Source organism: Penicillium vulpinum (genome assembly GCF_028829585.1).
Source record: "Penicillium vulpinum strain IBT 29486 chromosome Unknown utg000004l_segment0_segment0, whole genome shotgun sequence".
NCBI classification, from domain to species: domain Eukaryota; kingdom Fungi; phylum Ascomycota; class Eurotiomycetes; order Eurotiales; family Aspergillaceae; genus Penicillium; species Penicillium vulpinum.
The window spans coordinates 3,711,804-3,739,592 of record NW_026643244.1 but is presented as its reverse complement, the minus strand read 5'-3'; the positions used below and the strand labels follow the sequence as shown (position 1 = coordinate 3,739,592).

At 47.2% G+C, this 27,789-nt stretch overlaps 13 protein-coding genes across 13 annotated transcripts; 5 read left to right on the top strand and 8 right to left on the bottom strand.

Moving 5' to 3' along the window:
- Positions 1 to 747: 747 nt before the first annotated feature.
- On the bottom strand, positions 748 to 5,412 carry N7479_009909 (putative ABC multidrug transporter; the record flags this gene model as incomplete). Its single annotated transcript, XM_057257602.1, has 7 exons — positions 748 to 891; positions 948 to 1,290; positions 1,361 to 2,139; positions 2,188 to 2,666; positions 2,717 to 3,533; positions 3,583 to 4,909; positions 4,970 to 5,412. 7 exons carry the CDS (start codon positions 5,410 to 5,412, stop codon positions 748 to 750), a joined length of 4,332 nt encoding a protein of 1,443 aa, XP_057105060.1.
- Positions 5,413 to 6,463: 1,051 nt separating this feature from the next.
- N7479_009908 (uncharacterized protein) lies at positions 6,464 to 6,883 on the top strand (the record flags this gene model as incomplete). The annotated part of the gene is made up of 1 exon (XM_057257601.1): positions 6,464 to 6,883. The coding sequence occupies one exon, from the start codon at positions 6,464 to 6,466 to the stop codon at positions 6,881 to 6,883; it is 420 nt and encodes a 139-aa protein (XP_057105059.1).
- A 213-nt stretch (positions 6,884 to 7,096) lies between these two features.
- On the bottom strand, positions 7,097 to 8,372 carry N7479_009907 (uncharacterized protein; the record flags this gene model as incomplete). The annotated part of the gene is made up of 3 exons (XM_057257600.1): positions 7,097 to 7,135; positions 7,189 to 7,829; positions 7,904 to 8,372. 3 exons carry the CDS (start codon positions 8,370 to 8,372, stop codon positions 7,097 to 7,099), a joined length of 1,149 nt encoding a protein of 382 aa, XP_057105058.1.
- Positions 8,373 to 9,861: 1,489 nt separating this feature from the next.
- On the bottom strand, positions 9,862 to 10,647 carry N7479_009906 (ankyrin repeat domain-containing protein; the record flags this gene model as incomplete). Its single annotated transcript, XM_057257599.1, has 1 exon — positions 9,862 to 10,647. One exon carries the CDS (start codon positions 10,645 to 10,647, stop codon positions 9,862 to 9,864), a length of 786 nt encoding a protein of 261 aa, XP_057105057.1.
- An 84-nt stretch (positions 10,648 to 10,731) lies between these two features.
- N7479_009905 (uncharacterized protein) lies at positions 10,732 to 11,079 on the bottom strand (the record flags this gene model as incomplete). Its single annotated transcript, XM_057257598.1, has 1 exon — positions 10,732 to 11,079. The coding sequence occupies one exon, from the start codon at positions 11,077 to 11,079 to the stop codon at positions 10,732 to 10,734; it is 348 nt and encodes a 115-aa protein (XP_057105056.1).
- A 57-nt stretch (positions 11,080 to 11,136) lies between these two features.
- N7479_009904 (uncharacterized protein) lies at positions 11,137 to 11,444 on the bottom strand (the record flags this gene model as incomplete). The annotated part of the gene is made up of 2 exons (XM_057257597.1): positions 11,137 to 11,288; positions 11,351 to 11,444. The coding sequence occupies 2 exons, from the start codon at positions 11,442 to 11,444 to the stop codon at positions 11,137 to 11,139; spliced, it is 246 nt and encodes an 81-aa protein (XP_057105055.1).
- Positions 11,445 to 11,744: 300 nt separating this feature from the next.
- On the bottom strand, positions 11,745 to 13,474 carry N7479_009903 (uncharacterized protein; the record flags this gene model as incomplete). The annotated part of the gene is made up of 8 exons (XM_057257596.1): positions 11,745 to 12,174; positions 12,232 to 12,299; positions 12,353 to 12,567; positions 12,623 to 12,731; positions 12,780 to 13,050; positions 13,104 to 13,276; positions 13,341 to 13,366; positions 13,435 to 13,474. The coding sequence occupies 8 exons, from the start codon at positions 13,472 to 13,474 to the stop codon at positions 11,745 to 11,747; spliced, it is 1,332 nt and encodes a 443-aa protein (XP_057105054.1).
- An 802-nt stretch (positions 13,475 to 14,276) lies between these two features.
- N7479_009902 (putative O-methyltransferase) lies at positions 14,277 to 15,693 on the bottom strand (the record flags this gene model as incomplete). The annotated part of the gene is made up of 5 exons (XM_057257595.1): positions 14,277 to 15,054; positions 15,142 to 15,268; positions 15,334 to 15,348; positions 15,400 to 15,547; positions 15,598 to 15,693. The coding sequence occupies 5 exons, from the start codon at positions 15,691 to 15,693 to the stop codon at positions 14,277 to 14,279; spliced, it is 1,164 nt and encodes a 387-aa protein (XP_057105053.1).
- A 731-nt stretch (positions 15,694 to 16,424) lies between these two features.
- Positions 16,425 to 18,388, top strand: N7479_009901 (putative MFS transporter; the record flags this gene model as incomplete). Its single annotated transcript, XM_057257594.1, has 9 exons — positions 16,425 to 16,654; positions 16,743 to 16,892; positions 16,955 to 17,124; positions 17,178 to 17,202; positions 17,254 to 17,549; positions 17,607 to 17,642; positions 17,690 to 17,794; positions 17,846 to 18,059; positions 18,115 to 18,388. 9 exons carry the CDS (start codon positions 16,425 to 16,427, stop codon positions 18,386 to 18,388), a joined length of 1,500 nt encoding a protein of 499 aa, XP_057105052.1.
- A 781-nt stretch (positions 18,389 to 19,169) lies between these two features.
- On the top strand, positions 19,170 to 20,570 carry N7479_009900 (uncharacterized protein; the record flags this gene model as incomplete). Its single annotated transcript, XM_057257593.1, has 1 exon — positions 19,170 to 20,570. The coding sequence occupies one exon, from the start codon at positions 19,170 to 19,172 to the stop codon at positions 20,568 to 20,570; it is 1,401 nt and encodes a 466-aa protein (XP_057105051.1).
- Positions 20,571 to 23,212: 2,642 nt separating this feature from the next.
- Positions 23,213 to 24,810, top strand: N7479_009899 (T6SS phospholipase effector Tle1-like catalytic domain-containing protein; the record flags this gene model as incomplete). Its single annotated transcript, XM_057257592.1, has 2 exons — positions 23,213 to 23,382; positions 23,487 to 24,810. Coding segments are annotated over 2 exons (1,494 nt in total), but the record flags the coding sequence as incomplete, so codon positions are not given.
- Positions 24,811 to 25,530: 720 nt separating this feature from the next.
- On the top strand, positions 25,531 to 25,924 carry N7479_009898 (uncharacterized protein; the record flags this gene model as incomplete). Its single annotated transcript, XM_057257591.1, is given in 2 exon segments — positions 25,531 to 25,637; positions 25,648 to 25,924. 2 exon segments carry the CDS (start codon positions 25,531 to 25,533, stop codon positions 25,922 to 25,924), a joined length of 384 nt encoding a protein of 127 aa, XP_057105049.1.
- Positions 25,925 to 27,031: 1,107 nt separating this feature from the next.
- Positions 27,032 to 27,536, bottom strand: N7479_009897 (uncharacterized protein; the record flags this gene model as incomplete). Its single annotated transcript, XM_057257590.1, has 2 exons — positions 27,032 to 27,275; positions 27,343 to 27,536. The coding sequence occupies 2 exons, from the start codon at positions 27,534 to 27,536 to the stop codon at positions 27,032 to 27,034; spliced, it is 438 nt and encodes a 145-aa protein (XP_057105048.1).
- Between the last annotated feature and the right edge of the window lie 253 nt (positions 27,537 to 27,789).

The window sequence follows — 27,789 nt, the reverse complement described above, 5'->3', positions numbered from 1 at the left end:
TAAGTCAAGCTTTGCCAATGTGACTCACCTGAGTGTTTGGGGCTTGAGATCTGCAAGGATTAATTAATTCATACTAATTATAATCATAATCTCCATTTCTATACTCTTTACGGGTTAAGGGTCACTGGAATTCGCAGACCCCATCTTAAGTTACGTGGCCTCAATTCGTCCTTTGAAGGTCTGGACCTCGGGCCGGCCCCGGGGGCTACGGGGCCTCTTGATTATGTTCCCCTCCCTAACACCATGGTTTCTATACTTCCCGACACCCTACCTTCTTCAGTAAGATGAAACTGCTGGGCATACAGTGGAAGACCTGATCAAGCTCATGCCACACTAGACCGTCTAAACGACAAGTCCATCACTGCAAAAACGGTCGTCCTCCTTCGCCAGTTGTATTCTGGAAACCTGACTATGATGACAAAAAATATGATACCTTAGGAACTTCTGGGAGGTGATTATTGAGTAATAGTACGGAGTAAATTATGACATATGGTAATAGGTAGAAACCAGAAAGGAATTTCGGGACAAGACATCTTATATTAAAACTACGACACCAGAGGGAATATTTTCAAGAGTGGGTATGAGACACAGGTAAACCAGGGATGTTCTAGATCATTCCTAACATCAGATTCTCTAGAAGAATACAAGGCCAAAATTCATGGTAGTAAAATTAAAAGCTTCACCGTTGATATATATGCAATGCTATGCCAAATGTAGATCCAAATCAAAGAGAATGCTAACAAAAAGCTACTTGGACCGCCAAAGCGGCTTCATAACAGACCGCATATAAACCAGCAAGTAAACCATCAAGTAATTAGTAACGGTAAAAGCAAGGAAGATACCGAAATACGGCCAGATCTTCGAAGAGTCCAGACCAAGACCAGATAAATACTGTCACATATTAGCATCGATTCAAGAACAAAACATATCCCAGGGATCAAACTCACATCATCACCAAAGCTATATTCACAATATCCGCACTCGCCCGTCCCATCCGGGTTAGAGAGATATCCAACACCTTTAGCATCAAGCCATGCACCCGCGTACTCACTGCAGGTAGTGTTGGGCGGACTCTCAAAGATAGTCAATTCATTCCGAGAGCAAACAACAGCAGTACCACGCAGGACGGAAGTGAGCACACCACCAATCCAGTACGTAAACGGTGTGATATAGTACATAGTATACTTCCAGAAGACAGGCATCTGGGATTGCGGACAGAGGATACCGTTGAAGAGCTCGCACATAATAATGAAGAAGGGCATGAGGGTAGCGGCGACCATTGAGTCAGCGCTGTAGATTGACAACATGAGTTAGTTGATCACTGTGGGGAAGTAACAGTGCTTGGTTATACTAGACTCACCTCATAGCGGCGATCCACTGACCCCACGAGGTCGCGAATAAGAAGAAAAGGAAGAACATCAGGAAACAGTATCCCGCTGCAAAGCCGAGTGGTAATCCAACCATAAAATAGTATAGGACAAAGAAGATTACGCCGCCGATGACGGAATAAGGGATCTCAGAGATGATCTGGGCTGTGCAGAATGCTACCCAGCCGTATACACCACTCGGGCCTTCTCTTGCTAACCAGATATCGCGGTTCATGACAAAGCGCATGGATATCGCGTTGATAAACTCGGGAACGAGCATCAAAACAAGGAAGCAAGAGAAAGCCTTCGACTGGAGGTCCGTAGTACTGTTGCCGATCTGGAGGTAGGTAAGGCCGTTGACGAGAGCGTGCAGGAAGGAAGAGTAAAGACGCGAGTAAGGATACTCAGCGGTGCGCCAAAACTGACGACAGGTCCGTTGAGTGAGGAGCTTGATCTGCTGGCTGAGAGGGGGTAGAGTTGGAGGTAGGGAAGGGGAACGGGTATTCTTGTCGGAACGGATTGAGGCAATCTCGTTCTTGACTTCGGCGCATTCTTCTGAGTTGCGCCAGACGGTTGCCCAGTTTGTTTGATTTCCCGAGGCTTTCATACCGCCGACGACTACTTCGATGAGGAAATCGGCTGCATTGGTGACCTTTTCTGGTATGTTGCCGCCGTGTCTTGCGAAATACTCGAAGATTGCGCGGCCGGATTCGCCGACTGGGCCGAAGTAGTATGTGCTTCCGCCAGGGCTCAGGGCCAGGACGCGGTCGAACTAGGGGCTCGTTAGTATCAGTTCATTACCAGGATGGTTAGTACTTACCTCTTCGAATTGTTGCTGGTTAGCTTGGTGGATGGTGCAGAGGACCGCCAGTCCCTGGTTGGCCAAACGTCGAAGCAGAGCGACGATACTAGTTGCGCCTTGACTGTCGAGTCCACTTGTGGGTTCATCCAGGAAAAGAAGCAGGTTTGGTCGAGCGCACAGCTCCACTCCAATAGTAACACGCTTCTTCTTCTCGATATCCAAAGAACCTATCACTGCATCTTGTAATTCAACCAAGTCCAATGTGTGAATCACGGTTTCCACATATGCCAGTTTTTCCGCCATTGGAACTTCGCGACTTTGTCGTAGCAGTGCGGAGAACTCGAATGCTTCTTTGATCGTGCTGCTTTCGTCGTGGATGTCCATTTGCTGGCAATATCCGATCTGTCGGTTGAAGGACTGGTCAATTGACCGGTTGTCCACAAATAGAGACCCCGATAATGTACCGGGGCTCTCTCTTTGAGTGAGCGCAGTCAACACTAAATATGTCAGAAAACAAGCAACGAATTCATTTCATTAGGGAGCTTACATGTAGACTTGCCTGCTCCCGAGGCGCCAACGAGGGCAGTCAAAGATCCTGGCTTGCAGTATCCACAAACGGCATCCAGGAGTTTCCTGGTCTCCTTGCCAATCTGCACATTGAGCTCCAGGTCAGACCAGGAAAAGGTAGACTCGGTAGCTGTAAGTGTTTGGTCATGCTTTGTTTCATAACCAGCAGGCGGCGCAGCAGAATCAACCGAGACCGGCGATTTTTCTTCATCAGACTGCACTTTTTTCTCCCGCTTGAACAGCTTCCGCGAGCCCTTGTACTGGATAGGGCCAGCACTATCCAGCTCCCACTCAAGTGCCTCACTCAGCCAACAGGTCATTCCAATAAAGGCAACGGTGAAGAGACACAGAATCCCAAAATTGCGCCAGACATTGCTGTAGTAGAATCCAAATTTCACAGCCAGATAGTCATCGCCGTTCACAACGGTGCTACCAATGTGACTACCAGCATAGGCACAAGTCTGGTATGCGACGTCCGTATATTCTGGACCGGATGGGATAATGGATCCGGCCGCGCATGTAAAGTTGGCGTTGTGAAATTCGGCCGCCATGACTGCTTCGTATGTATACATAGCTGGGGTTGTATATGCAATCCATCCAACCCAAGGAACATCTTGAATCATCTTGTCGACAGAGAGAACATAGCCGCCGAAGACGATGCAACACACAACAGAAACTCCGCAGTAACGGAGGGCAACCTCAAAGTTCCGCGATAGACCGGCGAAGACACGGAATTGGGCCGTGAGACAGACTGTGCACGTGTAAATAAAGAGGTAGTCGATAAAGAAGGGACCGGCCTAGAAGAATTAGCATCCATACTTGGAGCAAGATCCTGAAACTACTCACATCGGGCCGTAGACCAGACAGGAAATACATGACGATCAAATACAAGAACGTCAAAAGCGCAGTTATCACCATATCTGAGAGTACTCGGGCCAGACACACAGCGCTAGGTCTCACAAAAGCGAATTTCTTCTGTCGACTCAGGATATCACGGCCCTGCATGGCGTCTTCTAATTCCGACATCTGCAGCCAGGCAAGCAAAATGGAAGAGTAGAAGAGCACACCTCCACGGGAATACATACCCTCGGTGGTCTTTGGCTGGTCATAGAACATAGATCCAATCAGCAGCCCATAGATCACGCAAGAAATCAATTTGATGTATAACGGGCCCATATGCCCTTTCAGCTGCCAGAGCTGACGTTTCGCACAAAGAACGACCTGCCGGAAAAGCGAAATTGTATATGGTGACTTGGACGAGACGAAGCGTGACTTTTCGCTCTGCACAGTCTTCTTGAATACCTCCACACTATCGCACTCCGAATCCGCGGGGTGTGCACCAGAAGACCTCCCGGTGAGCTTCTGATCTTCATATCTTTCGACAGCCGCCTCGATATTAGCAAACGCAGCACTCTGGCGGAAAGCGGCTTCAAGTTCGATGGGGCCCTTTGGGGCGCTTTTTTCGCATCCAGCACGCAATCGCCGTCTTTCAGGCACGGTGATGCTGGTGAGGAAATCTGAAGTCGTCTGCATATCAGCGCACTCATAGCCCAGCTCTTCAAAGTAGCGCTTCGCCTCATTGGCAGGTCCTTGGTATAGCATTCGGCCCTCATCAATGAGCAGCACCTTATCCACCAGTTCGTAGATAGCATCTGAGGCTTGGTACAAAGTGAGCAAGGTTGCTTTGCCACATGTATCGGTCATGATACGCAGACTGCGTGCATAGTCGAGTGCCGAAGACGCATCCAGTCCTCTCGTGGAATTATCCCAACATGCTACCGATGAATCGGTAGCGAGAGATTCAATAATGGAGATGCGCTTACGCTCTCCTCCGGACACACCCCGGATATACTCGTTTCCCACCAACGTGTTCATGGTATGCGACATACCAAAAACACGCCCATAAATCTCCAGGTACCGGGGAATTCTCTCCCGGTAGCGCTTAGGGGTCTTACTCTGCAGAGCAAACTCGAGCGTTTGACGCACGGTCAGGGTCGGGAAATGCACATCGTCCTCGGGGACATAAGCCACGGCACCACGGTAGTGCTTCCTGACTTCATCTGGGCTAAGACCTGAATAATCAATTGAGCCCGTGACGCCCAGAAAAGAAGAGTGATGGCCAGCGATAGTTCGGAGAAAGGTTGAACAGCCAGCACCAGGACGGCCCAGAACGCTATATTTCTCAATTAGGCTAAATTCGGTAAGAATAAGATGGTGTTGGGTTTTTGCTTACAGCATAATCTCCCCGCTCTGCACAACGCCAGAGAAGTCTCTGATCAGCGGACGCCCATCCTCGGGCTTCTTCTTTTTGATCCATGGCTGGATCGTCCACTCGTATATATCCTGTAAGGTGAGGGTCCGCCACAGGGCTGTGCCGAGTGTCTTGATATCTGCGTGGGAGTCCCCATCGCCCCAAGTTGAGAGAGATTGGAAACAGACGCCAAGATTGGCTGGTTTTTTGCCCTGAACTTGTTCTTCGAGGAATTTGTCAAAGGAGGAATGTGGTTCCGGATACTTGGGGTCCATATGACTTTGGGCGGTTAAGGTGTGATGGATATCGGCGAGGATATTCTCATCTTCATGCGAGACCTGCACTCTTGGAGGATCATTGTTGTGTTTTTCTTTCTCTGCAAAGGATGATGTGTGCTTCGGGTGAGGGTTAAGAGGAGCGGGCATATTGACCCATTCGGTGGTATAGCTATAAGAAGGGAAACAACGAGCTCATTATACACTATATGAAGAAACTGCACAATCTTGACTCATATTTATAGAGAACAATAACAAGAATTCAATTTAAAACAGTTTTTTTAAAAAAAGGTATGACACTTGAAAAGGAAGCCAAGGCTCATTATGATGAACGTGGAGACGAGCGGCCAATCGATGAAAACGCAAAATTGTCGAGATGCTCATGGTGGGCCCGATCATATCTCGGACTATATCGTCATACGGCAAATGACAAGGGAAAAGTGGATGTGAACAACTCTTTTCTTTCATTATTTTCACCAACTTTGGCAGTACTCTCGAGAAACCCCCGGATATAAAAAGATTCGAGGAATATTCCAACACGCTTAATCCGGAATCCGCGGCCACCGGCGATTGTTTAGCCGAAAAGGGCAGCCAAGAGGAGAAAAGGATCCACCGAACCATTCTAGAGCTTTTCCTTAGCGGCAAACTCGTTAACCCTATAAATCATATAGTATCTAGCCTAGTTAGGTCCATAACATCTCAAGGTATGATCTACGTAGGACTTACTTTGTACATTACTGTACAACATGGGTTCGCTCAGATTATATGTGTGCTATACAAAGTATACAAGGTCCTAAAACATGCGCTGTCCATTAACGCATTGTACACTTTTCTGCAGACCCAGACTCTTTGATTGCCACATCGGAGAATTTCGAGCCCTGGAGGTCATGCGGCAAAGCTTACTAATGTATCGATTTATCCGTGGATGCCTCAGGTGTCAATAATTTCGATATCACGAAATACATTGATTCATGGTGCTATACTCAATCTTCTACAGATCATGCAGGGTTTCTGATCAAATAAAATATCACAGAAATTTATTACTAACTTAGATTATAACCAATACCAATATACCAACTTCTCTCATGCTTCAAAATCAAATTCCATCCAAATCCCCAATCTAGTCTAGCGCCCCCAAGCTCCAAGCTCCAAGCTCCCCATCCAGCCTCAACTCCCTCTCCTCTCCCTCCCTACCCCCAAAATGCAAACTCTCTACAACGCTCTAATCCGCACTCATCACATAACCTCCCGCAAAAAAGTAACCGCACTCAAACGCGCCGCAGACACACACCAATGCGCCGTGCTCTTGCGCTCCGGCGGGTGTCCAGGGATCATGTACGTGGAGGGCGGGAAGGAGCGGGTAGAGAGCTGGGTGGATGTTGTACGTCGGCTGCGATATAAGGATTTCCAGCTGGCTACGAGGCCTGGGATTGTGGAGGAGGAGGATGGAAGTGGGAAACAAGGGACTGGGAACGGGAACGGGAACGGGGAAAAGAAAAACGGGAAAGAGTTGGATCTTGCGGTGGGACTGGATGAGGTGGACAGTGTCAAGGAGTTTGGGAGCATTATGGAGAGGAGGGGGGTTTGGAATTGGTGGAGGAGGGGGATGGGGTACGCTTGATGTCTTCATGAGGATGTTGCATTTGTGGTGCTTGGGTGTTTCGGTGTTTTGTGTACTTTCTGAGATATCCAATCGAATGTTGATATATGATACAGTGGTCTTGAATTCTATCATCAATTCATTCATGCATTCCCTTTACAAAGCTAATATCCAAAACGCCATGATATCCTATGCTACATGTATGTATACAATTAATCGAGGAAGTGTTTCCACTCACATCGGCGCCGGATAACTGAGTAGCTTGCAGACATCCTACAACAGTTAGCAACCAGCCAATTCATCCCCATCCCCATAAACAGACATACCTTTCGTTGTCTCCGATATTTATCATATATCATCTTCCAAATCTCCCGATCCCGACACCCACTCTCCTGTGGCGTGCCAGGGTTATTATCACATTTCGGCTGCTCGGCCGCCAATACGTCCTGCGGCCACATAATCCACGGCTTCGGCACTGGCCAATCGGAAAAGTGCACGAACTTGGCCTGCGCCAGGACATGATCAGGATCCCAAACTTCCTCATCATTCCCCAGGAAACTGCGATGATCCTTCTTCCGGAACTCTCCGCTCAATAGACCATACTGCCGATGCGGGAGGACCATCGCCGAGTCTCCGTACCGCCCGTTCAACAGCTCCATATCATACCGGTGTTCCGTCAAGTTCATATCGATTTGACCGTTCTGAGCGAGGGTAGTAGCCTCGGTCAAAGCAAGGTATTCGCGAAGGGAGGGCTCAATGACTACCAACAACGATGAAAGAATTTTATCCGGGAGAAGCCAGTAGGCACGTGGCATGGCGACAGTGGTAGGTGGGAGGAAAAAGAGCTCATCCATTGTCTGGAGGAGAATAACGTCCGAGTCGAGGTGGATGACGCGGTCGTATTCGTGCTCGCCGAAGGCCATGAGTTTGGCGGTGCTAGTATCCCACGAAGCCTGGGAACCGATGCCTATGAAATGAGTGACATGTAAGTAGGTATGTTCAAAAGTCTGGGTCAGTTCCAACAGCGGCAGCGCAACTCACCCCTTGGATCCTGGATTCCCTCAATCTTAATCGGGATCAGTAGCACTTTGTACTTGTGTTTAGCCTCAAGTAGCAACTGGCTGACGCGATCGAAGTCATCCTCGACAACGAGATCCCACTCCTCCGGGTAAAACAACACGCGATCCGCCTTACTACCGAGTCTGTGCAGAGACTCAAAAACCATCAGGCAGTTGCACATATAGACCTCGTTCGTTGCATACTGGGTATAGGCAAAGCGCGACCAGTCAACTTCGTCGTAGTGAATATGTGGTAGGGGCGGCGGCAGCGAAGGTTCACGGCGTTGCCACAGGATAAACAGGACAATAAGGGCAACTGCAACCCATGTTCGAATATGTCGTAGCTGGCGCTTGACTATGGAGAAAAATGGTTCGTCCGGGATATCGAAAAAGTCAGCTTCCGAGGCATTGGAGCTCCGCCGGTAAGGGAAGGCTGGTTTTTTGGGCGACATTGTTTGGAGGTGAAGCTGTTGATGGCGCAGTAGGGATTAGGATAGACGCACGTGACGGTTATGTCATCGGTGATAATGTATTTTGAGATTTGGGATGTTAATTGGAATTTGATATTTCATGACTTGATGTACAAAGTACATAACTTTCACAATATAATGCGGGGAGGCCCACCACTCTTCAAAGTTCGATCAGCCGTGGGAAACTTTGCTTTGTCCTGGTTTCTGGATCATAGTTCCATATGGCCCAACTCCATACATCAACAGCTCGCATGGCTTAGCGGTAAAGCGCATCACTAGTAATGATGAGATCCTCGGTTCGATTCCGAGTGTGAGCATTTCTTTTTTGTGTTTTCGTTTTTGAACCACATAATAACCAAGAAATAGAAGAAACTTCGAAACTCTGGTAAAATACAATGCTATGTATGTGGACGGAGAACAAGTTCGCCCTTTCTAGGACTATCTCATGTTGTTCATTTTTATAGCGTCTTTCGTCTTTTTACTGCAATGGTACGTACTATGCCTGATCAGCAACCCTTTTTGTCGGTTTTAATCGATAGATGTATTAAAATGATTTGATATACTAGCAGCTTGAACTGATAGTGTAGTATTAAAAAAATTATTAACCTAGGGGAAAAGAAACATTTCATTGGTGGTGATAATAAAACGAAAAAGAGGTAAGTACCTCTACTAACATTTAGATAGCAAAAGTACAAAAATAGTTTCCCTGGGAATCGAACCCAGAACCTTTCCGGAACACGTGCTGATCGCACTTGTTAACGGAAAATCATAACCGCTAGACCAGGAAACTGTTTGATGTTTGTTTGAGGCTAAATAACATAAAAGAGTGAGGTACTTCGGCTAATATTTAAATAGCAAAACTACAAAAAATAGTTTCCCTGGGAATCGAACCCAGAACCTTTCCGGAACATATACTAGTTGTATTTGTTAACGGAAAATCATAACCGCTAGACCAGGAAACTGTTCGACCACTCAGGCCAATTGATGAATGGGGAGGCGAAAGATGGTACTATGTGGCACTTTTTCAGAAGTGTACTGAATGACTACTAACTATATTCTCTCTAAATCTATGTATATTGGCGGTATTGCTTTTAATCATTTTATAGTACTTCATTCTCCATAAGTTTAGGCCATTGGGTGATCTGGCTTGATCGGTCGAACAGGGGCCATCATACACTGGGTTGCTTAGCATCATTCCTGGCCTACGCTCTATATATATATATATCGGACGCAACCATGCAGTATCAACCATATTCAACCTTTCCCTTCTCTAATATTCCAATACAGCCTATCATCACTAAACTATGACAGGGACTGTCATTCGCTTGCACCTTCACCACAGGCTCTTGTTAAATATACGACAGCAAGTGCCCAAATCCCCTAATGGACCAAATCAGAGCACGGGCCTATATTATAACATTGTACAGAGTATAAGTTTATAATATTATACCTCCGTACCAATATGGACCTTTCACTTATCAGTTGATTGTATGGCAAGGACATATACTTCATATGCCTCCCCACCCCGTGCGATCAGATGGCAGACTTTCTCGTTCTCCGCCACCGGCACCGTAACCTCCCTCATCTCCCACCGTTTGCCTTTCCACACGAAAGAAACATCTAGCCCATTCTCGAGAAGGAATTTTACCAATGGAATAGACCCTGTCTGGGCTGCGGAAAGTAACAAGGGTAGCATGCCTTTCCTCGTAGGAATAAGGGACGCCTCGTAGATATTGGAACCGTAGTCCACTAGCAGCTTCACCAATTCAACATTTGCACTCTTGACCGCAACATGCAAGGGTAGTCTGTCTGTTCTTAAGTGGTATTCGTTTGAATCAGCGCCATTTGCCAGAAGCAGGTTGATAATCGGCAGACTGGCACGCTTGTTAGACAAAGCCGCAAGCAATGCACCGTATGGACACTGCTCGGTTTTTATATTGATATTGAAACCGCCTCGATCAAGCAGTTCCTGTGGCATACTGAGGTCGTTCCTGGCGACAGCCATTTGGAAAGATCCGAACAATGCCTCAGCCTTGAACTTGCCGAGGTCATGACCGGACGCCTGTTCAATAAACTTCACCCTATCTAGCTTCCCATTTCGAATCCCATCTCTAACAACGCCACCCAGCCAATCAATCCAACGAGGCTCAGATTTCTTAATATGATCAATCAAAACCCTCCGCCCCTCCCAATTCTCGCTGCGTGCCGCCACAGACAACAAACCCCTGCGCTTAAAGTGCGAGACATAAAAATACATACCGCAGTTATTCCTAACCAACACCATAGCAATATCCGCCGATGCATACCTAGCAGCAACCTGTAATGGACAAATATCACCAAATCAACCACCCTTATTCTCCAAAAATTCGACAGAACGAATCTCCGGCATTTCCTTGCACTGGTCTATAACAGCCTGTAATCCGACCACATCACCCCTGACAATAGCACAAGTCGCCAAAGCAATCAGCAGCATTTCATCGAGTGTCCCCCACCAGCGCCTAGCATTGCCTATCCATTCCCAGAATCGGTCATTCTCCAAAGGATCCGAAAAGAGAGCCGGATCTAGGTAATTGCGAACGCAGGAATACTTCCCGCACAGCCAAGTCTCAATCAACTTATCAACGAGCATCCATTTCTTCTTTGTGGTGCGCGGCCCATGCGACACCCTAAGTAACTCCTGAACGTACATGGTAAAGAAACACTGGTCGCGCAGGTGTCTGTTAACTTTCTCATGCAGGTACTCGAATTAACACCGGTGCGGGAACTTGAACCACCAGAGGCTGGGTTCGCCGGGGAGATGGCCGTAGTAACCTCGAAGACGCTGTCGGAATCCAAAGCCGTCACTTTCCAGACGCGGGCTGTGGATAAGTCGGGTCATTATCTCGGAGTCGAATATACCTGTTAGCTTTGGTTAATTGGGTTGTGTGGGAGAGAGAGGGAGAGATATATTCTTGGCGTACTGTTGACAAGTCTTAGGTTGACTACATTATGAATTGGGAGGGTGCCTACCACAGCTTGCATTATTTCAAGCTGGATCTCTGTTGGGATATGCATGGTGAATGGCGTTTATATATGATTTTTGGTTTGAATTTTGGTAGCTCAAATTAGTGAATGTTATTGAGATGCTAATGGGAATGTTGTAAGTAGCGTCGTGGGCTCAAATACTTGGCAGAGTTAGTGCTTATGAGATGAAGTATACAATAGTTTAATTTGTCGGCTAGTACTCCGTATAGTTCTTGGGTCTTGTATAGAGTAGCAAGGTAAAAAGTCTCAAGGCCATATTATATGCCAGAAATCTATATGCCATGACATTAATTTCTTCCAACCTCCCCCGTTGTAAATCAACTCATAATATCAATGTAACCCCGCACGAGTCTCACCCCCCTCAGGTAACAATCTCGTCCCACCCGGAGAAGTCGACCTCCCATCATCAACCTGAACAACAATATCCGTCTTAACAGTAACGAAGCCATCATCGGGATGTTCCGGCATCTTCGCCTTCGAAGCCTTACTACTTGAGTGCTCATGCTCATGTCCACCCCACCGAGTGGCTGGATTCTCCTCATCGTTAATACAAGTATTGGTCGCTGTAGCCGAATCCAGCCATTCCCCCTTTGCATTAGTGCGGGACTTCAGCTCTGTGTCAGGTTCGTTGTGGCCCGTTGACCGGGAGCGAGACCAGTAGCCATGAGTACGGCCTTCGCGTCTGTGGTCGACGAAGGAGCGCAGGAAGAGGCGGGCTACTGGAGCGCAGGAGGCGAGGAGAATGCTGTAGTTTTCGATTCTGGAGTTGGGTTGCTAGTTAATAAGATTAGGGCTGGGAGATGGTGGTTGTACTTACTTTACCCAGAGAACGAAGGTCACGATGTTATAGGTGAAGTCCTGTCTATCACCGATGGATTTCAGTTTCTGGTGAATAAGATTAGTGTGGCTGTATGAGTCGGGAAAGATAGTCTACCCACGTAGGTCTTTACAATAGAAGCGCAACCGGACAGGATCAGTGGTCCACTGAGAGTGATAGTCTGCCAGATCCGACGGGATCGGACGCTGCTACTGATTTTGCGGAATTGGGACCAGAATGTCATGTTTGGATTACGATGAAGGGTTCGCAGGAAGAATTGCCAGAGTTCGACTGCAGCGAGCACGGCAAGGAAGAAATCGATAACGGTGTTGAATCCTATGAAAATTGCAATTAGATTTGAGCTGAACTGAGGTATGGTCATCTTACATACCGCCTTGCACAAAGCCGATAGTCGTCTGGACCATCGGAGATTGGCACTTGACGGAGCCATCTTCAGGCAGCGGTGTCCACATATAGTGGAAATATTTTACTCGGTCAGTCTGTGATGAGATTAGAATAGATCGAGAACTAAGAAGGAGAATACTGACCGTTTTATATGGGTTTGGTCCACACTGGACAATAATTTGGACGATTGTAACCACATTGACGACGATCTGAACAACAGCACAGAGAATGATAGATTTGCGAATTTTCTTGTCGCTCGCCGAAAAGCAAGTCAAAAGAAACCACATCATGCCTGTGCGCGAGATCATCGCTGAGGTGACAGCCATCGGCTGTGAAAGGAAGTCCCATTTCATAGCATTAAGACGCTCTTCGCCAGTCAAGTAGAAGAAATGCCTTCCGAGACCCCAATTGGAACTGGACAGAGTTAATGATTGGCCTCCAAGCAATCGTAAAAGTCGATGTTTTACCTCCATTGAATAAGTATCATATGGGTAAGATCAAAACCCCAAGCCACGAGGAAGAACAAATCTTCTATTCCCCATATTCGACCGGGTGCGGTGACCTGCGGCAAAGCCCAGCGCACCCAGATCTTGATGGTATAGCGGAACAACAATGCCACGCCGACGATGGATGTGAGGACCTGCTCGAGTATTAAAATACACATATCATATGCAGAGGCAGTCTATAGAGGATTGATAGCATACCCAGCAAGCCTGAAATGTGCCGGTTCCTATTAAACATGTCAATCCACAGTCCTCTACGTTAATTTGCTTGGCATTTGTCGTGAGATAAACATACCAACGTTAACATCGCCCTCGGAAGGTTTCGGAATATCCATGATGAAGATGAAAAACAATGATTAACTGGATTACAGCGAAGGGAGCCAATTCATATAGTCGTTGGCATTGACAACGAGACGAGAGGGGTGCACAGGGTTGATCCGATGAATCAGAAATAAAAATACAGAATCTAAGCCTAAGCCAGGATTAAAGACTAGCAGAGCAAAGCGTCTAACTTGCCCTTGAAGTTTGTCAGAAATGGAGGTCAGGCTAAAAACTCCCAAACTGATTTACAGGTCAGAACCCTGCATAGACACTCGTCTATCCCGAAAGGGGTATATAGTAATAATGAAAAGCTAAACAATAGGAAACAAGGGATATATTGCAAACTAGGGATTCACACAGAAAAAACAACCAAGGTCAAGTGAAACGAGCTGTGCGTTGGACGAGGCAGTATGAAGTCCAGGGTACGTGGTCATGCAGGCCTAGTTATGACAGGTGTCGAACTTGCATGGCCAATCCGCCCGTTGTGGAATGCGAACTCGATCGTGTTGGCAGATACCGGTGAAATTGCCGGCAGAGAAGGGCATAGAAAGCATGTGGTGGCCATGCGTGTTGCAGCAAAAAATGTGACGAGGAATGAGAAAACAAAAATACATATCCATGTGGAATTGATGGGTCGATAAACTTTTAAATTCAATATGCAAGGATCTGCAATCCTATGATCGAGGGAGTAAAACTAAAAACTTCGGTTAAGCGAAGCTATCGACGTCGGGTAGATGGGATGTGATCTGTACAATTTGTATAGTGGCAGAAACGATATATCACAATTAACATTGATTAATTACTTAATCTGTTCCCTCAGCCCTGGAATATCCTCCTCATCTCAACCAATGACTCTCCAGCTCTAACATAAGCCTCGAAGGTTACTTCTAACCCAGCCAAACCCGCCATTTGCCTCCACTCAACCGAACTCCTTTCTCGTCCCCCATACAAGGCAATCATACTCGCATGTAGCGAAGTATAAGTTAAATTCTTCGCATACTCAATAATCAATAGTCGCGAATCAGGTGCCATAGCACGCGAAATTTTCTGTAACAACGCTACAGCATCCAAATCGGGCAAGTTATGCAGGATATGCTGCAGCGCATAAACACGGGCACCACGAATGGGTTGTTCAGCCTCTTCCTTGTAATTCCAATTCATGAGATGCACACCAGGCACGTCATCAATATCGGCATTGAATTCCTGCACGATTAGATCCTCTGCGCCGAGATGCGGGTATGCAGCCTGGACCTCAAGGAGGAGCTCGCCACGACCGCCGCCGATGTCAACCATAGTAGCAGAGCCAGTAGCAGTGCAACTAGATAATGCAACATCTAAATCATAACCCATCGACTTGACACGCTCGGGGAAGGTCCCGAACTTCAAGAACTTGCCGACCATGAAATGGTTGAAACTATCCATGCGACCCTGGGTCTCCATGATCGAGTACGTATGCTGATCTGCAAGCTTGGATTCCCCCATTAGCCGATAGGCATATTGCAACGGGCCGTCTGCGTCGGCGAAGGGATATGCAAAGCGGGTGTCCTGGAGCTTCTTCATCAGGAATGCAGCGGCCATTAGGCCTTCGGTAGTGCTGGGCGGGGTTAGTGCATGAACCATTGTGTAGTTTTTAAAATAGAAACTAGACATCATGATATATCATACGCATGGGGGAACTGACAAGTGCAGTGCGCCATGCTGGGCAGACGGCATGGCAACCATGTGGTTTGTGATGGGATTTGCCGTGAATAAGTCCTGGGCCACGAGTTCGACTAGACCGAGTCCGGCCATAATGTAGAGTGTGTCCGCTGAAGGGTATTAATATTGATATACTGCTTGTACCTATACGAGCATACAGCTCAGGTGTGCTTACAGGCTAATCTGGTACCTATACCTATCGTTAGTATAATAGCCATCGGCTCCAAACCCAAACACGTACTCAGCTCGGGCTCATCTTTTCCTCGGGCTTTAATATGTGCATTGCAGGTCGCCGAAACTTCATCAGCCGTGGCGGGTCCGCCATGATTTACGAGGATACCGAAGAGGTCAAAGTGAATTGCGACTGGGACGAATCCCAAGGATGCAGGCTGTGACTAAATTAGACAGAAGACTTGTCTGATGGGGTGCTCATCCTCACTACTGTGACGGTTGCTGCGAGGGCAGCGCCTGGGGGTGCAACAGGGGCCGGGGATGATAGGCCTAGTAAGCTGGCTAGGCGGGTTAGAAAGGACATTGGGAATTGGGGATGGAAGGTGTTTGAGTATGAGGATGATAAGGAAGTCAGGGAAGTGTTAGTGTGTTTGTTTACTCTTCATTACTTTGATTTAAATACTATTATAGTACATACGGGATCCGGCACGAATTCCGGTGCAATATGAGAGAATAAGTACGGAGTGGGGAGTACGCGATAGATAATTCAGGATATGTAGAATACTAACAGATTACAATACAATAATCCCAGATCCATTATTAGTATGGGATTAGTGTGCTCCGCCAAAGATCATTGGTCCAATATGTGTAGGTTAGGTATGCGCAAGGGATATCGAACCAAGACACAGCGATGTCATGGAAATACGATGCAAAGAGTAAAGAAGTATAGCCAATCAGAGTAGATGGGCGAATAGAAGAGTCCAATAACTAGAGAATACTAAACTCAAAGGCAACTGAGTCAAGGAATTTTTTTTACCAGCCCCAATGTTACCTTTGTGATACATCCACTATCTACTGTAGATTTCGGAGAATTTCAACAGATCCAAATCGGAAAAATGGATGTCTGATCTCTCCAACTCCCTAACTAGTTTTTAAAATCTCCCTGTAAGACAAAAACCACGCGGGAATCTGCATGCGTAAAAACCGGTCATGAATAAAATCTACATTGCCCAGTCAGAAAAGAAAAAGATCTTTATTTACCTCCTTATCTGACACCAATCCGCTGTTTCAAGCTTGGCCCCTACACTATACAGAATGCAGGTAAAAAAGATGAATGTTTTTACCATGGAGAAACCTTCGCCGGTCTACTTTACAGACGAGATGGCAATTAGTGCGTCGTCGTCGCTTGGGGCAGAGGAAGTGAAGGAATGCGATTCAGACTCGGATGCTGAGGCCAGGGATCCCTTGAACCCGAGGAATTGGTCCTCGGCGCGAAAGACGATGCTCTTTTTATCGCTGATGACGAGCTCGTTGTTGGCAGATGGGTATGTATGGCCAATTGATCGCGAAATCAATCGCGGCTGCCATCGCAGAGGTGTATGCATAGATGATTTTCTGACGAATCTCTTGCAGGGCTATGGTCTGGGGTGGGACGCTGGTCACGGAGCAGGCCATGGATTGGAATATTTCGATCGCTCATTCGGCGACGAGTATGAATTATGGCATTCTGTTGCAAGGGTTTGGAGGAATTTTTGCCGTCCCGCTTATTGAAGCGTATGGTCGGTGAGTTGCTTCAATTTTCACATGCGTTGGCTCTTACACTGACAGCTGCACGTAATTTGTAGTTTGCCAATCTGGCTGTGGCCTCAGATGATCACCATGTTCATGGTGCTGGGTGCTACCCTCTCCAATGATTGGTCTACCTTTACAACGTTCCGTTCTTTGCAGGGTCTGTTTGGGACTGTGCCTCAGGTAATCGGGCTTCCGATCATTCATGATATGTATACCTCGGATGGTAAGTCCTTTCTCCGGTATTGCATTGAGTGCTTTATGCTGATCCGACAACAGAATGGCCGCGGATGATCAATATTTGGTAGGAGACTTGCCACTCAAGTTTAGCTAGAGTAGCACTGACTGAGAATAGGGGCACCACCTTCCTCGTCGGACCATTCCTCGGTCCTGTGATAGCAGGATACATCAGCGCCGGGTCAGACTGGCGCACCTCCTTCGGAGTCCTAACAGCCATCTATGGCGTGTCCACAGCCATGGTCATCCTCTTCGGCTATGAGACATACCATGAGCCCGGACGAACGACTAAGCAGTCGCGCCTGGCATCTTATTTTGGCATTGGCAATACCCTGCTTCCCAAGGGATCAACGTTGAAATATTGGAGTCGAACAGTCGTGGTCTATGTGTTCGAGTTCCCGTTGTTCATGACCGGTGGGTATAGCCAATCTAGCTTGCGATAGCATCCACTGATCAATTTTCTTTCAATAGGCATCGCTATTTTGGTAACATTTACCTGGCCAATTGGTAAGTATTCATCATCATCACCGTTCTTTCACCCGCTGACTCTTCAGGAATCACAACCACCATCGATACCTTCCTGCACAGCCCTCCGTACTTGTTTGATACGATCGAGGCATCATCGATGCGATTCGCTGGCGTCATAGGAGCTTTATGTGGTATGCATCCTCACCGCTCCCTATATCTCTAGATTCTCACGATTCTCCTAGGCTGGGCATTTGGCCACTTCTTTAACGGCTGGATCTTCAAGCACCATAGCTCAACCTGGCGAACCGAGCTCCGTCTCCACGGCGTCTGGTTCCCCATAGGTAGTATGGCGTGCGGTCTCCTTACCTATGGACTAACTATGAACTTCGGTAAACACTGGATTGGGATAGCTATTGGGTGGATCATGGTGAACATCGGCATGGTAGCCACAATTGTGTAAGTTCCAACTTCGTTCTGTTGAGTATTGTGTTGTATCTCTAACATTGCTCAGTGCCATCTCGGCCTATGCATTGGAAAAATACCCGCAGCAGGCGACCTGTGTCTCGGCCATTCTGAATATGTGGCGCACCTGCGGTGGATTTGCAGTGGGATACTTCCAGCCTGCGTGGATCCAGAGCAATGGGCTCGGACTAGTTTTCGGTATCCAGGCTGCGATTGTGTGTTTGGCTGTTGCTTTGACTATCACTCCTGTGTTTTTATGGGAACGGAAAAAGCGGTTGAGGGTTGATGCCGATACTGATGCTGATGCTGAAGTCGATGTTTGAATTGTGCGGTGTAGATAATTGTATTATGTGTGATGATTGGATTGGATTGGATTGTATCTATTTATTATTTGTATCTTTAACCCAGACAATATGAGTTCAATGTTGATCAACAGGAACCTCAGTCCCAGATAAGTCCGTGCTCAAGCTCTGAAACGCACGTGATTCATGCCTCATGTCTCAGGCTGAAACAAGGCAATCAGCCGATCTCGCAGGGTCCAAACAGGTCCGCCCACTGGACGCCCCGTTTCATGCTTAATTTTTAAACGCCGTGGCTGCATTATTGGAGATTAATAGACATCAATCTCAAACTTGGTGCTTGTGATACCCCTGATGTGATCAACCTCCTAAAACTCTCCCCCACTAACACACTCTACACAGTCGATCATTGCCTCGCGATGCAAAGTCCCGCAGGTGATGACGCTGCCCGTGGGGCAGCGGTCTGAAATACGCCACAGCCTAGTTACCTGTGCCGCGTGGTCGTTGATCAGTCCCCAATGAACTTGTCGATTGACCTATCAAAGCTCCCTAGTTTACCCCGTTCAGAGGTTCGACCGAATCATGAAGCCTGTTCTGTCGGTCCATGGATTGTCCGTTGACGCCGAGGTCGAACTGGTTTGACTCAGGGACAGCGATCACTGACCCTTTTTTCTTTCCTTGCGTGCTATGAAGCATTTGTTTCAATCTTTTCAGTCTCTTCTTGTCCTCCCTACTTTCGTTAACTGAATGGCCTCAGTTCCTCTCTGATTTTTAGATTTTCCTCGAGTGCCAAAACTATACTACCATGTCTAGTTCTCCGCGACGATGGCTCTTTATCGTCTTTCCGATCCTTACATTTTGCATGATATACTATCTTTTTCGACTGCCTGAATCCAACCCAATAATCGTGAACAACTCAGAACAATTCCCTCAAGCTGGAGAGGAAACAATTGTGGTAGGGGAGAAGCACGAGAGCAGTCCTCCTCCCCCTCCCCCTCCCAAAGAGGAGACAGTGGAGGATAAATGTGGCCGCTTACTACACGCACTCGACGATGTCATGATCGTAATCAAAACCGGCGCGACCGAATCCCTCGAAAAAGTCCCCATCCATCTCCGCACTACGCTGCAATGCGTCCCACACTTCGCCATATTCTCAGACTACGAAGAAACTATCGAGGGCGTCCGCACATATGACGTCCTTCGCAATGTCAGCGATACAACGATGCAAAAAGAGCCCGAATTTAACATCTACCGCCGTCTAAAAGAAGTCGGACGCGAAGGCCTGACAGACGCAGAATGGGGCGACGACACAAACGGTCCACTAGGCAAAGTCAACAACCCTGGCTGGAAGCTCGACAAATGGAAATTCCTCCCAATGGTTGAAGAAGCACTAGAAGTAATGCCCGACGCTAAGTGGTACGTCTTCCTCGAAGCCGACACATACGTCGTATGGCCGAACCTGATCAGTTGGCTGGGCCACCTCGATCCAGATCGGCAATACTACCTGGGCAGCCCGATGCAAATCGGCGAGACACTCTTCGGCTACGGCGGAGCGGGCATCGTCCTCTCAAGCTGGACAATGAACCTCCTACATGACTATCAAATGCGGGCAAAGGAAGATCTCGAAGTGATGACCGCGCGCGAATGGGCAGGCGACTGCGTGCTGGCGCGAGCGTTACACGACGTGCAAGTCGATCTGACTTGGGCCTGGCCAATGATGATGACGTCACGGCCATGGGAAATCGACCATTTCTCCGAGGGATACGGGCGACAGCCGTGGTGTTACCCAGTTATCTCGTACCATCACATGGCGCCGAAGGATATCGAGGAGATGTGGGAGTTTGACCAGGCGTTCTTTGCTAGTGGCAAGAACGCGCTCATGTTGCATGCGGACGTTTACCAGAAACTTGTCTACGATGGGACTTTCTCGGCGCGCAACGACTGGGATAACCTCTCTCAGGTCAAGATTGATTTCGCAGCTGGCACAATTCCTACAGTGGATATTTGTGCTGAGGTCTGCGCGCGTAATGAGGACTGCTTGCAGTATTCGTTTGATCACACTCAGGGTGTTTGTAAACATGCTTCTACTACTTTTGCAGGCGTTGCTACCAATGGAACGCAGTCTGGTTGGATTAGGCCTCGTGTGAACAAGCTTCTCAAAGCGTTCCAGTCTTCATGCAATGGGGTGCAATACATCTTCGATTGATCTTCTTTACTTTGTTTTTCAGCCACTTTCTTTCCCCTTGGATTGTTCTTGCACATATATCAACCTTTTTTTTTTACTCCCCTTACTCGATCTTGCATCCACTCTCATATTTAAGGACAAGGTGATTCTATGCTTTCATAAGAGAGTCATTGGCGAGGCGTTTTTGTTATGGCACTGTGTTGGCATCGTCTGCTGGGCAGACAACACATTTTTGGTCGCTGGACCGTTCTAACTTTCGTTTCTTATTTCCATTACATCTACTGATCATTTCTAGTGATACCAATATCTCAATCATAACCATTAAAACCCTTCCAAATACAAAAATGTAGTAAAGAAGATGTGCTATAGAAGTCTAGTGGGTCTGTACTTTAGATAAAACTCTGATCCACCTGTTGTCTGACCTATATTGCCATTCTATATAAATGAATCTGGGTAGTTTAAAAGAAACAATAATGGTAACTTGAAACTAGCTACTGCTATACAAATTCATGTAGTGCAACCATCGGAAATCTTCATCTAGAAACCAAGGGAGTCGTAATGCCTTCAACGACATCGATGAACGGTACACCATGGTAACGCCCTGATGACAAGTCGATCCAATACTTCCAAACACGAGTTGCAGTTTGGGAGTTGAACCCAAGATGCCTTAGGGTGGATAAGACATATCATAAGGTGTAATCACAAATCACCTCCACGTGCCCCGTAGTGCTGGTGTGACTGTGAACATCTATGTCTGCATATTTGTCACTGGGGCCTTAGTAAAATGGTGCTTCGTGTCAAGCTGCCACGGCCACACTTCAGGCCCGTCACAAAAAGGTGACCTGACAACATGCAGCTCCTGGGGGTCACTTCTTGTGAGTCCGGGTTCGATATTATTATGATGTCTGGCACACTGGCGTATGTGATACCTACATTGACTGTTCTTCAAAAAAGAATGTTCCGAATATGTAGCATATGGACCCAGACAGTGCCAAGAAATTGTAACAGGATGTCCATCTTGGTGACAACTGGGTGCTCCTCGAAGATGATTCACTTCTGTCCCACAAGGTCTCTCTTTGATGTATCACTGGTCCTTTTTCATCCCCCTGTTAGAACAAAAGAAGTAGCGACGATCGGCCGCAAAAGAATAGATCAAGATACCGCATAAATAGAAGATGTTCAGAGATGGCATTTATCTGTCTCTTCACTTTTCGTCAATACTGAATCCTCTTCACAATCCCACAGTGAATGCTCCCCTTAAGAGCAAAACCTACGCCTGTCGGCAGGCTTTCGCTTGATAAATACAAAACAGTCGTTAAAAATAAAGGTTGCTTGTCCATCCAAGGGGCAGGCTTTCCGGGCTCGGGCCCTAAATTGGCCGTTTGGGACCTCGTGCTGGCCCCAAAATCTTTTCATTTGTATCTCGGTACCCCCATTCCTCCCTTCTGAGGTGTGGCCGGGTACACTCGACGTAAGGATTTTCGTGTGGTTTTCCATATGGGATATGGATGGGGAGACTATTGGAGTCAGTTATAAAAGCACAAAGAGTATAAACAGCAATGACTAACTCTCAAAAAATCTCGAGAAAATGTACGAAAGAGAGGTGCAAACATGAGATGAACCACTCATAATCACTCAGTTCGCCAGATCTTCATGATGAGCGGCCAGCAAAGCCAAGATTTTGTGGCCCAGTTAACAAGGGCCCCGATGAGGGGTCCATATCTGCTCGGTTTTAGCAGATTCTTGCCTCATCCTGCATCGAATCGGGCTAGAGAAGCTAAAAGCTGACACACTGGGTCTGCTGGAGGCTCAAATTGAACCCCACTTCTAGTTTTTGAGGTGGAAGTGGAAATGGCAGAGAAGCTTAACAATCCTGAGAAGTATTAAGATATGTGTCTAGGTCTACACCGTACCTGCCTAAAACGTGGAACAGTCACATGATACATTTGCCCTATTTCTCTTTCGATCTCATATACCTAAACCTCAAAGGGAAAACACGCCTATTTTGGCTTGAGTAGAATGTACTATGAAGTAAGGAGTGTATATTTCTGACCGTGGTTAAGAAGACCAAAATAGACTCAAAGACGGACATCTGACATCAACTCAATGAGACGGTGAGTCTACCAGTATACCAACATTAACATGTATACTGTGGGCGGACTTCTATTGATAACTAAACTGTGGAAAAGACACCTTAGGTCAAGGGAAGAACGCAGCATTGATTTCTTTGGTGCTCCGTATACGGAGCACTCTGTACGGAGTACCTTCATTTGATATAGGCCATCCTTCTGCCGAACAAAGAAAAGGGGTAACTGCTTCTCAGGATATGCTATACTGCAATATTGCACTATTGTGAGTGAGACTGATCACACGCCAAGTAGCCACCGACTGAGGCACAAAGCTCGACAAGCAATGGAGCGTGTAGATCAACTGCACAGTACCCCATTTGGCGAACTAGTGCCCACCAACCCCCGCTTGGCATGTTTGCCAACTCGATGGTTCCTCAACTGATGAAGATCGGCACGATCGTCGCCGTAGTATACCAATGAGTGGGGAAATACAAAGCGGACCAGACGCTAGCCAACGCCTCAAGCACATATAAATGCGAGTTTCCCCAACCTTACCAAAGGAATCCCCTCCGGGATTTGAGAGTAGACTGCAAAATGAGTGCTCGACAAATTGTCTTGTGCTTCGATGGCACAGGAAACACATTTCGCACGGATGGCACGGACACCAATGTCTTAAGAATCTGTCGGATGTTAGAAAAGTCCGACGAGCAATGTAAGATTTACCTCCTTTATGGCACTGAAACAAGTCTTCTAACCGCAAGCCAGTATGTTACTACCAACGTATGAGCGTATCTACCAGATAAAAACAAGGATATTAACCCTAAGCAGCGGGAATCGGCACCGACATAACCCCAGGATCCCTGGCCAGCACGATGATCCGAAAGAAGGGCAAACAAAGCAATAACAAAGTGCTCAATCTCGCCCTGGGTCGCTCCTTCGATCAGCACGTTCTTGGTGGGTATCGCTTCCTCATGCGGCATTATCAAACCGGCTCCAGGGTGTATATTTTTGGCTTCTCACGTGGCGCATACACGGCCCGGTTCTTGAATGAGATGCTTGATTATGTCGGACTTCTCGGCCCAGATAACGAAGAAGTGGTGCCATTTATCTGGGATGCGTTTGTATCATGGAAGCTTTGCCGGACGGATAATGACAGAGAAGCGAAGCGGAAGGCTTTTCAAGTCATGAAAGACAGTCGGGAGATATTGTCACGGCCTATGGCTCGTGTGCATTTCTTGGGCATGTTCGATGCAGTTAATAGTATCGCGGATTTTGAGGTTAATGTTGATGGAATGACCTCGACCAAGGTAGTTCGACATGCGGTTAGCATTGATGAACGGCGTATCAAGTTCCGCCCAGTTTTGCTGCGGTCGCAGAAAGATGAATGGGTTGGTGAAACCCCTTCAGATGAAAAGAGGCCTGCAAAGAAGACCTTGATCAATGACTCCGAGTACATATCTGGGCCTCCTGTTCTTCCAGAAATCCCAAACATCAGCGAACCAAGCAAGAAACGGGAGATAGAAATGGATGACGACGACGAAGAAGACGACGGAATGCAGGACATCGAAGAAATGTGGTTTCCAGGTGGCCACGCAGATATTGGCGGCGGATGGAATCTCGAATCTAGCGAGGCATGGCCATTGACACACGCGCCTCTCGTGTGGATGGTACAAGAGGCGCGGCGCGCAGGACTGCGACTCGATCCGAGAAAGCTGAAACAACACGAGTGCATCGAGGAATTTGATTCTGATTCTGATTTGAAAGTCGCGTCGAACTCGAAGAGGGACGTCTGGAGCTCGGAATTGCCTAAATCTCACAATGATTACTTAGAGGCCCTTGACCTGGCTGGCACAAAAGGGCATATTCATGATCTCCTTGCGTTTGGTAACGGTCTTTCGCTGACTTCCGTCCTCTCGTGGCGCCTGATGGAGTATCTTCCTTTGCGAAGGATGGAAGCACAGCCTGATGGAGCGTGGAAGGCTGTACGATGGCCGCTGCCGCGTGGTCGAGCCCGTGACATTCCTGTGAATGCCCAAATTCATGTTTCTGCTATCCAGCGTATGAAGTCGGACCCGTCTTATCGTCCTGACAATTTGATTTTTGGTTGGTCAGACCGTAAGGGGGATACGGGTGGTGCTTCTGGAATTGGGAATTGGGTTGTTCATTCTCATGAGGGTGACCCGGTGCGGGAGAGGTATGTTCGTAGATAGTGTGAATAATGAGTTCAGGACTAAAATAGGTTTGCTCTGGAGGGAGAAGAGCTTTGAGAGCTTTCATACTGTACAAATATTTTCTTATTATTGTATAAATCAGAACAAGCCGAGACCCATCAACACTGCATTGTGTACATAGCTGATCACCAGCAACAGATACATGGGTTTCAAGGTACTAGAGAGACCTTCAACTCTACTACATGCAGCAGTTGCCTATGTATATATTAATAGCTAGCCTATGCCTTGTTCGCAGAAAATAAAAGCTGCCTATTCAAACTGTAGCCTTCCATCTTTGTTTGTATTTTATCCAGATTTACGGATAGGCAATTATAAAGTCCAGTGTACCTAACTAAGAAAGCATGGAACGGGAAAAAAAATGCATTGATATTAAGTAGATGGAAAATGATGCTCAAAGTTCCCGCACAATGTGGTCCCTGGTGATAATGGAAATAAAGACCTTGGTCACATTGGCTGAAGTGTCAATATGGTGAATCGAGAGGCTTTGCTAGATAGCAATACTCTATCGATGGATGCAGCATCAACAGGGTTGAGAGGCTTTAGCAGATGTGGATGGATAGTTGTATTGATAAAAGGTAACCAGATCGGACAGATCAAGGGGCAGCTGCGTTATATTGTTTTTGTCTTGTTTCTCAACTTTGCGAAACCACTCTATCCGTCCAGGTGGGTGTGACAATGACCATGACCATGACAGTTGGTACTGGAGAGATTGTGTGGCTGTGTGGCTGTGAGACCGCAAGGATTGATGTTGAGATGCAGATAGTTGACCGATCAAGAAGATTTAAAAGGTGAATCCAGGTTGCAGGTCTTGGCTGTCGCAGTTGATGCAGATTATTTTGTGGTTTGTGGATACCGACCGGCTTGTGGGGGAGCGTTTGAGCATAAGGTTGGAATTGCGAAAAGTGAAGTGGGAGGTGGGAAGGGGGAAATGGGGAATGGGAAGATGTTAGGCATAAGAGTTATCCGGATTCGTTCCTTCGCGACAGCTGGCGAGAAGATATCCGCCGGGTCGCTTTGCGAAGCCACGCCCGGTTGTTGGTTTGCCCCGAGGCAACTTATGGTGAGTAGCATTTAAACTACCGGCCGGAGTGCTTTCACCATAAGCTTGCTGTCTGAGTCGCTTTACGAGGCCACGCTCAGTTGCTAGAGAATTGCAGTGGGTAACATTTAAACTACCGGCCGGAGTGCTTCCACTGCAAAACTGTCGACATTCATTTATACAGCATGCGAACAGCTGTTGCCGTCTGAGTCGCTTTGCGAAGCCACGCCCGGTTGTTGATTTGCCTCGAGGCAACCTATGATGGCTAGCATTCAAACTACCGGCCGGAGTGCTTCCACTGCAAGCCTGTCGACCAGAACGGTTTCTGGCTGCTGGATTGTTATGAGGGGAGGGGGAGAATTGGGGGGGGGCGGTAGGAGTGGGGGTATAGGAGTTACTAGAAACGAATCAGCCAGGTCTACTTTGTTAAATGCATGGATAGACACTACAAAAAATGATGGCAGAAAGTTGTCGCGATGAAAGGTCGCCATGATTGTTGAAGGTTGTCAAGGCCATTATGGAAGTACGCCATGACGGAAGGCCCATGACAGATGGTTGCCGTAGTTGAAGGTTGTCGTGATGTTCACGATGGATGGTGGTCATTGTCACAAGAGAAGGTGGTCACCATAGTGGTCATAATAGATGAGGGTCATGGTGGAAGCTCATAATGGAGGCAAGTCTTCATAGAAGTTGTCATGGAAGTAGGCATAGAGGCAGGTCATGGTGGGGGTGCCAAGATATGGAAGTCATGGTCCAGACAAAAATGAGACGAAAGAGGAAATGTGTATGAGGAAGAAAAAAGAAGAGAGAAATTACAGAAGGGGGGTATTTATACCCTGCCCTTAAGGAAACTGGGGTAGGTGACGAATCCCTTCCCAATTAGGAAGGACCCTCTAGGGCTGGGTTGTGCCTTCCTCTTCTGTTTGAGAGAATCACCTGACACCATCTTTAGAACGCCTGGAAATTACCTCGGTAGAGCGGTAGAGGATAATGTAATACAACTCATGAGATTGCCTAGAGACAGACAGCCATATGATACGGAGAATGAAGTTATCCATAAATTTCACTGAAGGTATTTACCAATATAGATGATCCTTTATTTGTACCATACAGGCCCCAATTTCTGGTTGACACCTCATATCTTCACACAGGCATGCTAAGCACACCATCATAAGAGCAGCTCAGCTGAACGCTGCTCTCCGGATTGTCCACACAAGACCACTCCGTACCCGAGGTCAGCAAGGCATGGCCGTTCTCAGAGATTGGGCCGGAAACCCTTTCAAGTCCCAATGTGAACTGGTTGAAGTCCACAGCACCATCAGGGAAGTGGATGAAGTATTGACTGTTGTTGCACCGGGCACTTTCCTTCGGCGAAGATCCGTATGTCCTGACATTAAACCATAATTTAGCATCTGCCGTTGTCAAGAATTTCTTGTTTAACAAATTGGACTCACCAGATCAAGTTGCAGTCGGTAGGAGTGTCCTCGGGGTAGTTTGGATCAGTCACGACGAAATGCATCGAAGCGGAGGAGCCAGCGCTAGCTCTGGCCCAGAAATCACTGATCTGGATAGAATTGTCTCGCTCAACAATGGGGACGGCGAGCGCTGCACCAGCAGCCATGAGAAGGGAGACGGCATTGAACTTCATATTGGCTTGGTACAAAGATCTCTGATATACTATGAGATATGGATATTAAATGAGAGATTCACAGCAAGAGGACGAAGTATTTATATTTCTAGATGTCTTGAAGTATACGAATCCGGCTAAAATACCGCAGCATAAATGAAGTCTAGTCAAGTCTATACAAGTCCATGTAAAGTCCCTGGTTGGTCAAGTTGTATACCACCACTGCCAATACTTGCGGCTGAACAAGAAAAAAGCAACGTGATCCAGCTTCAAT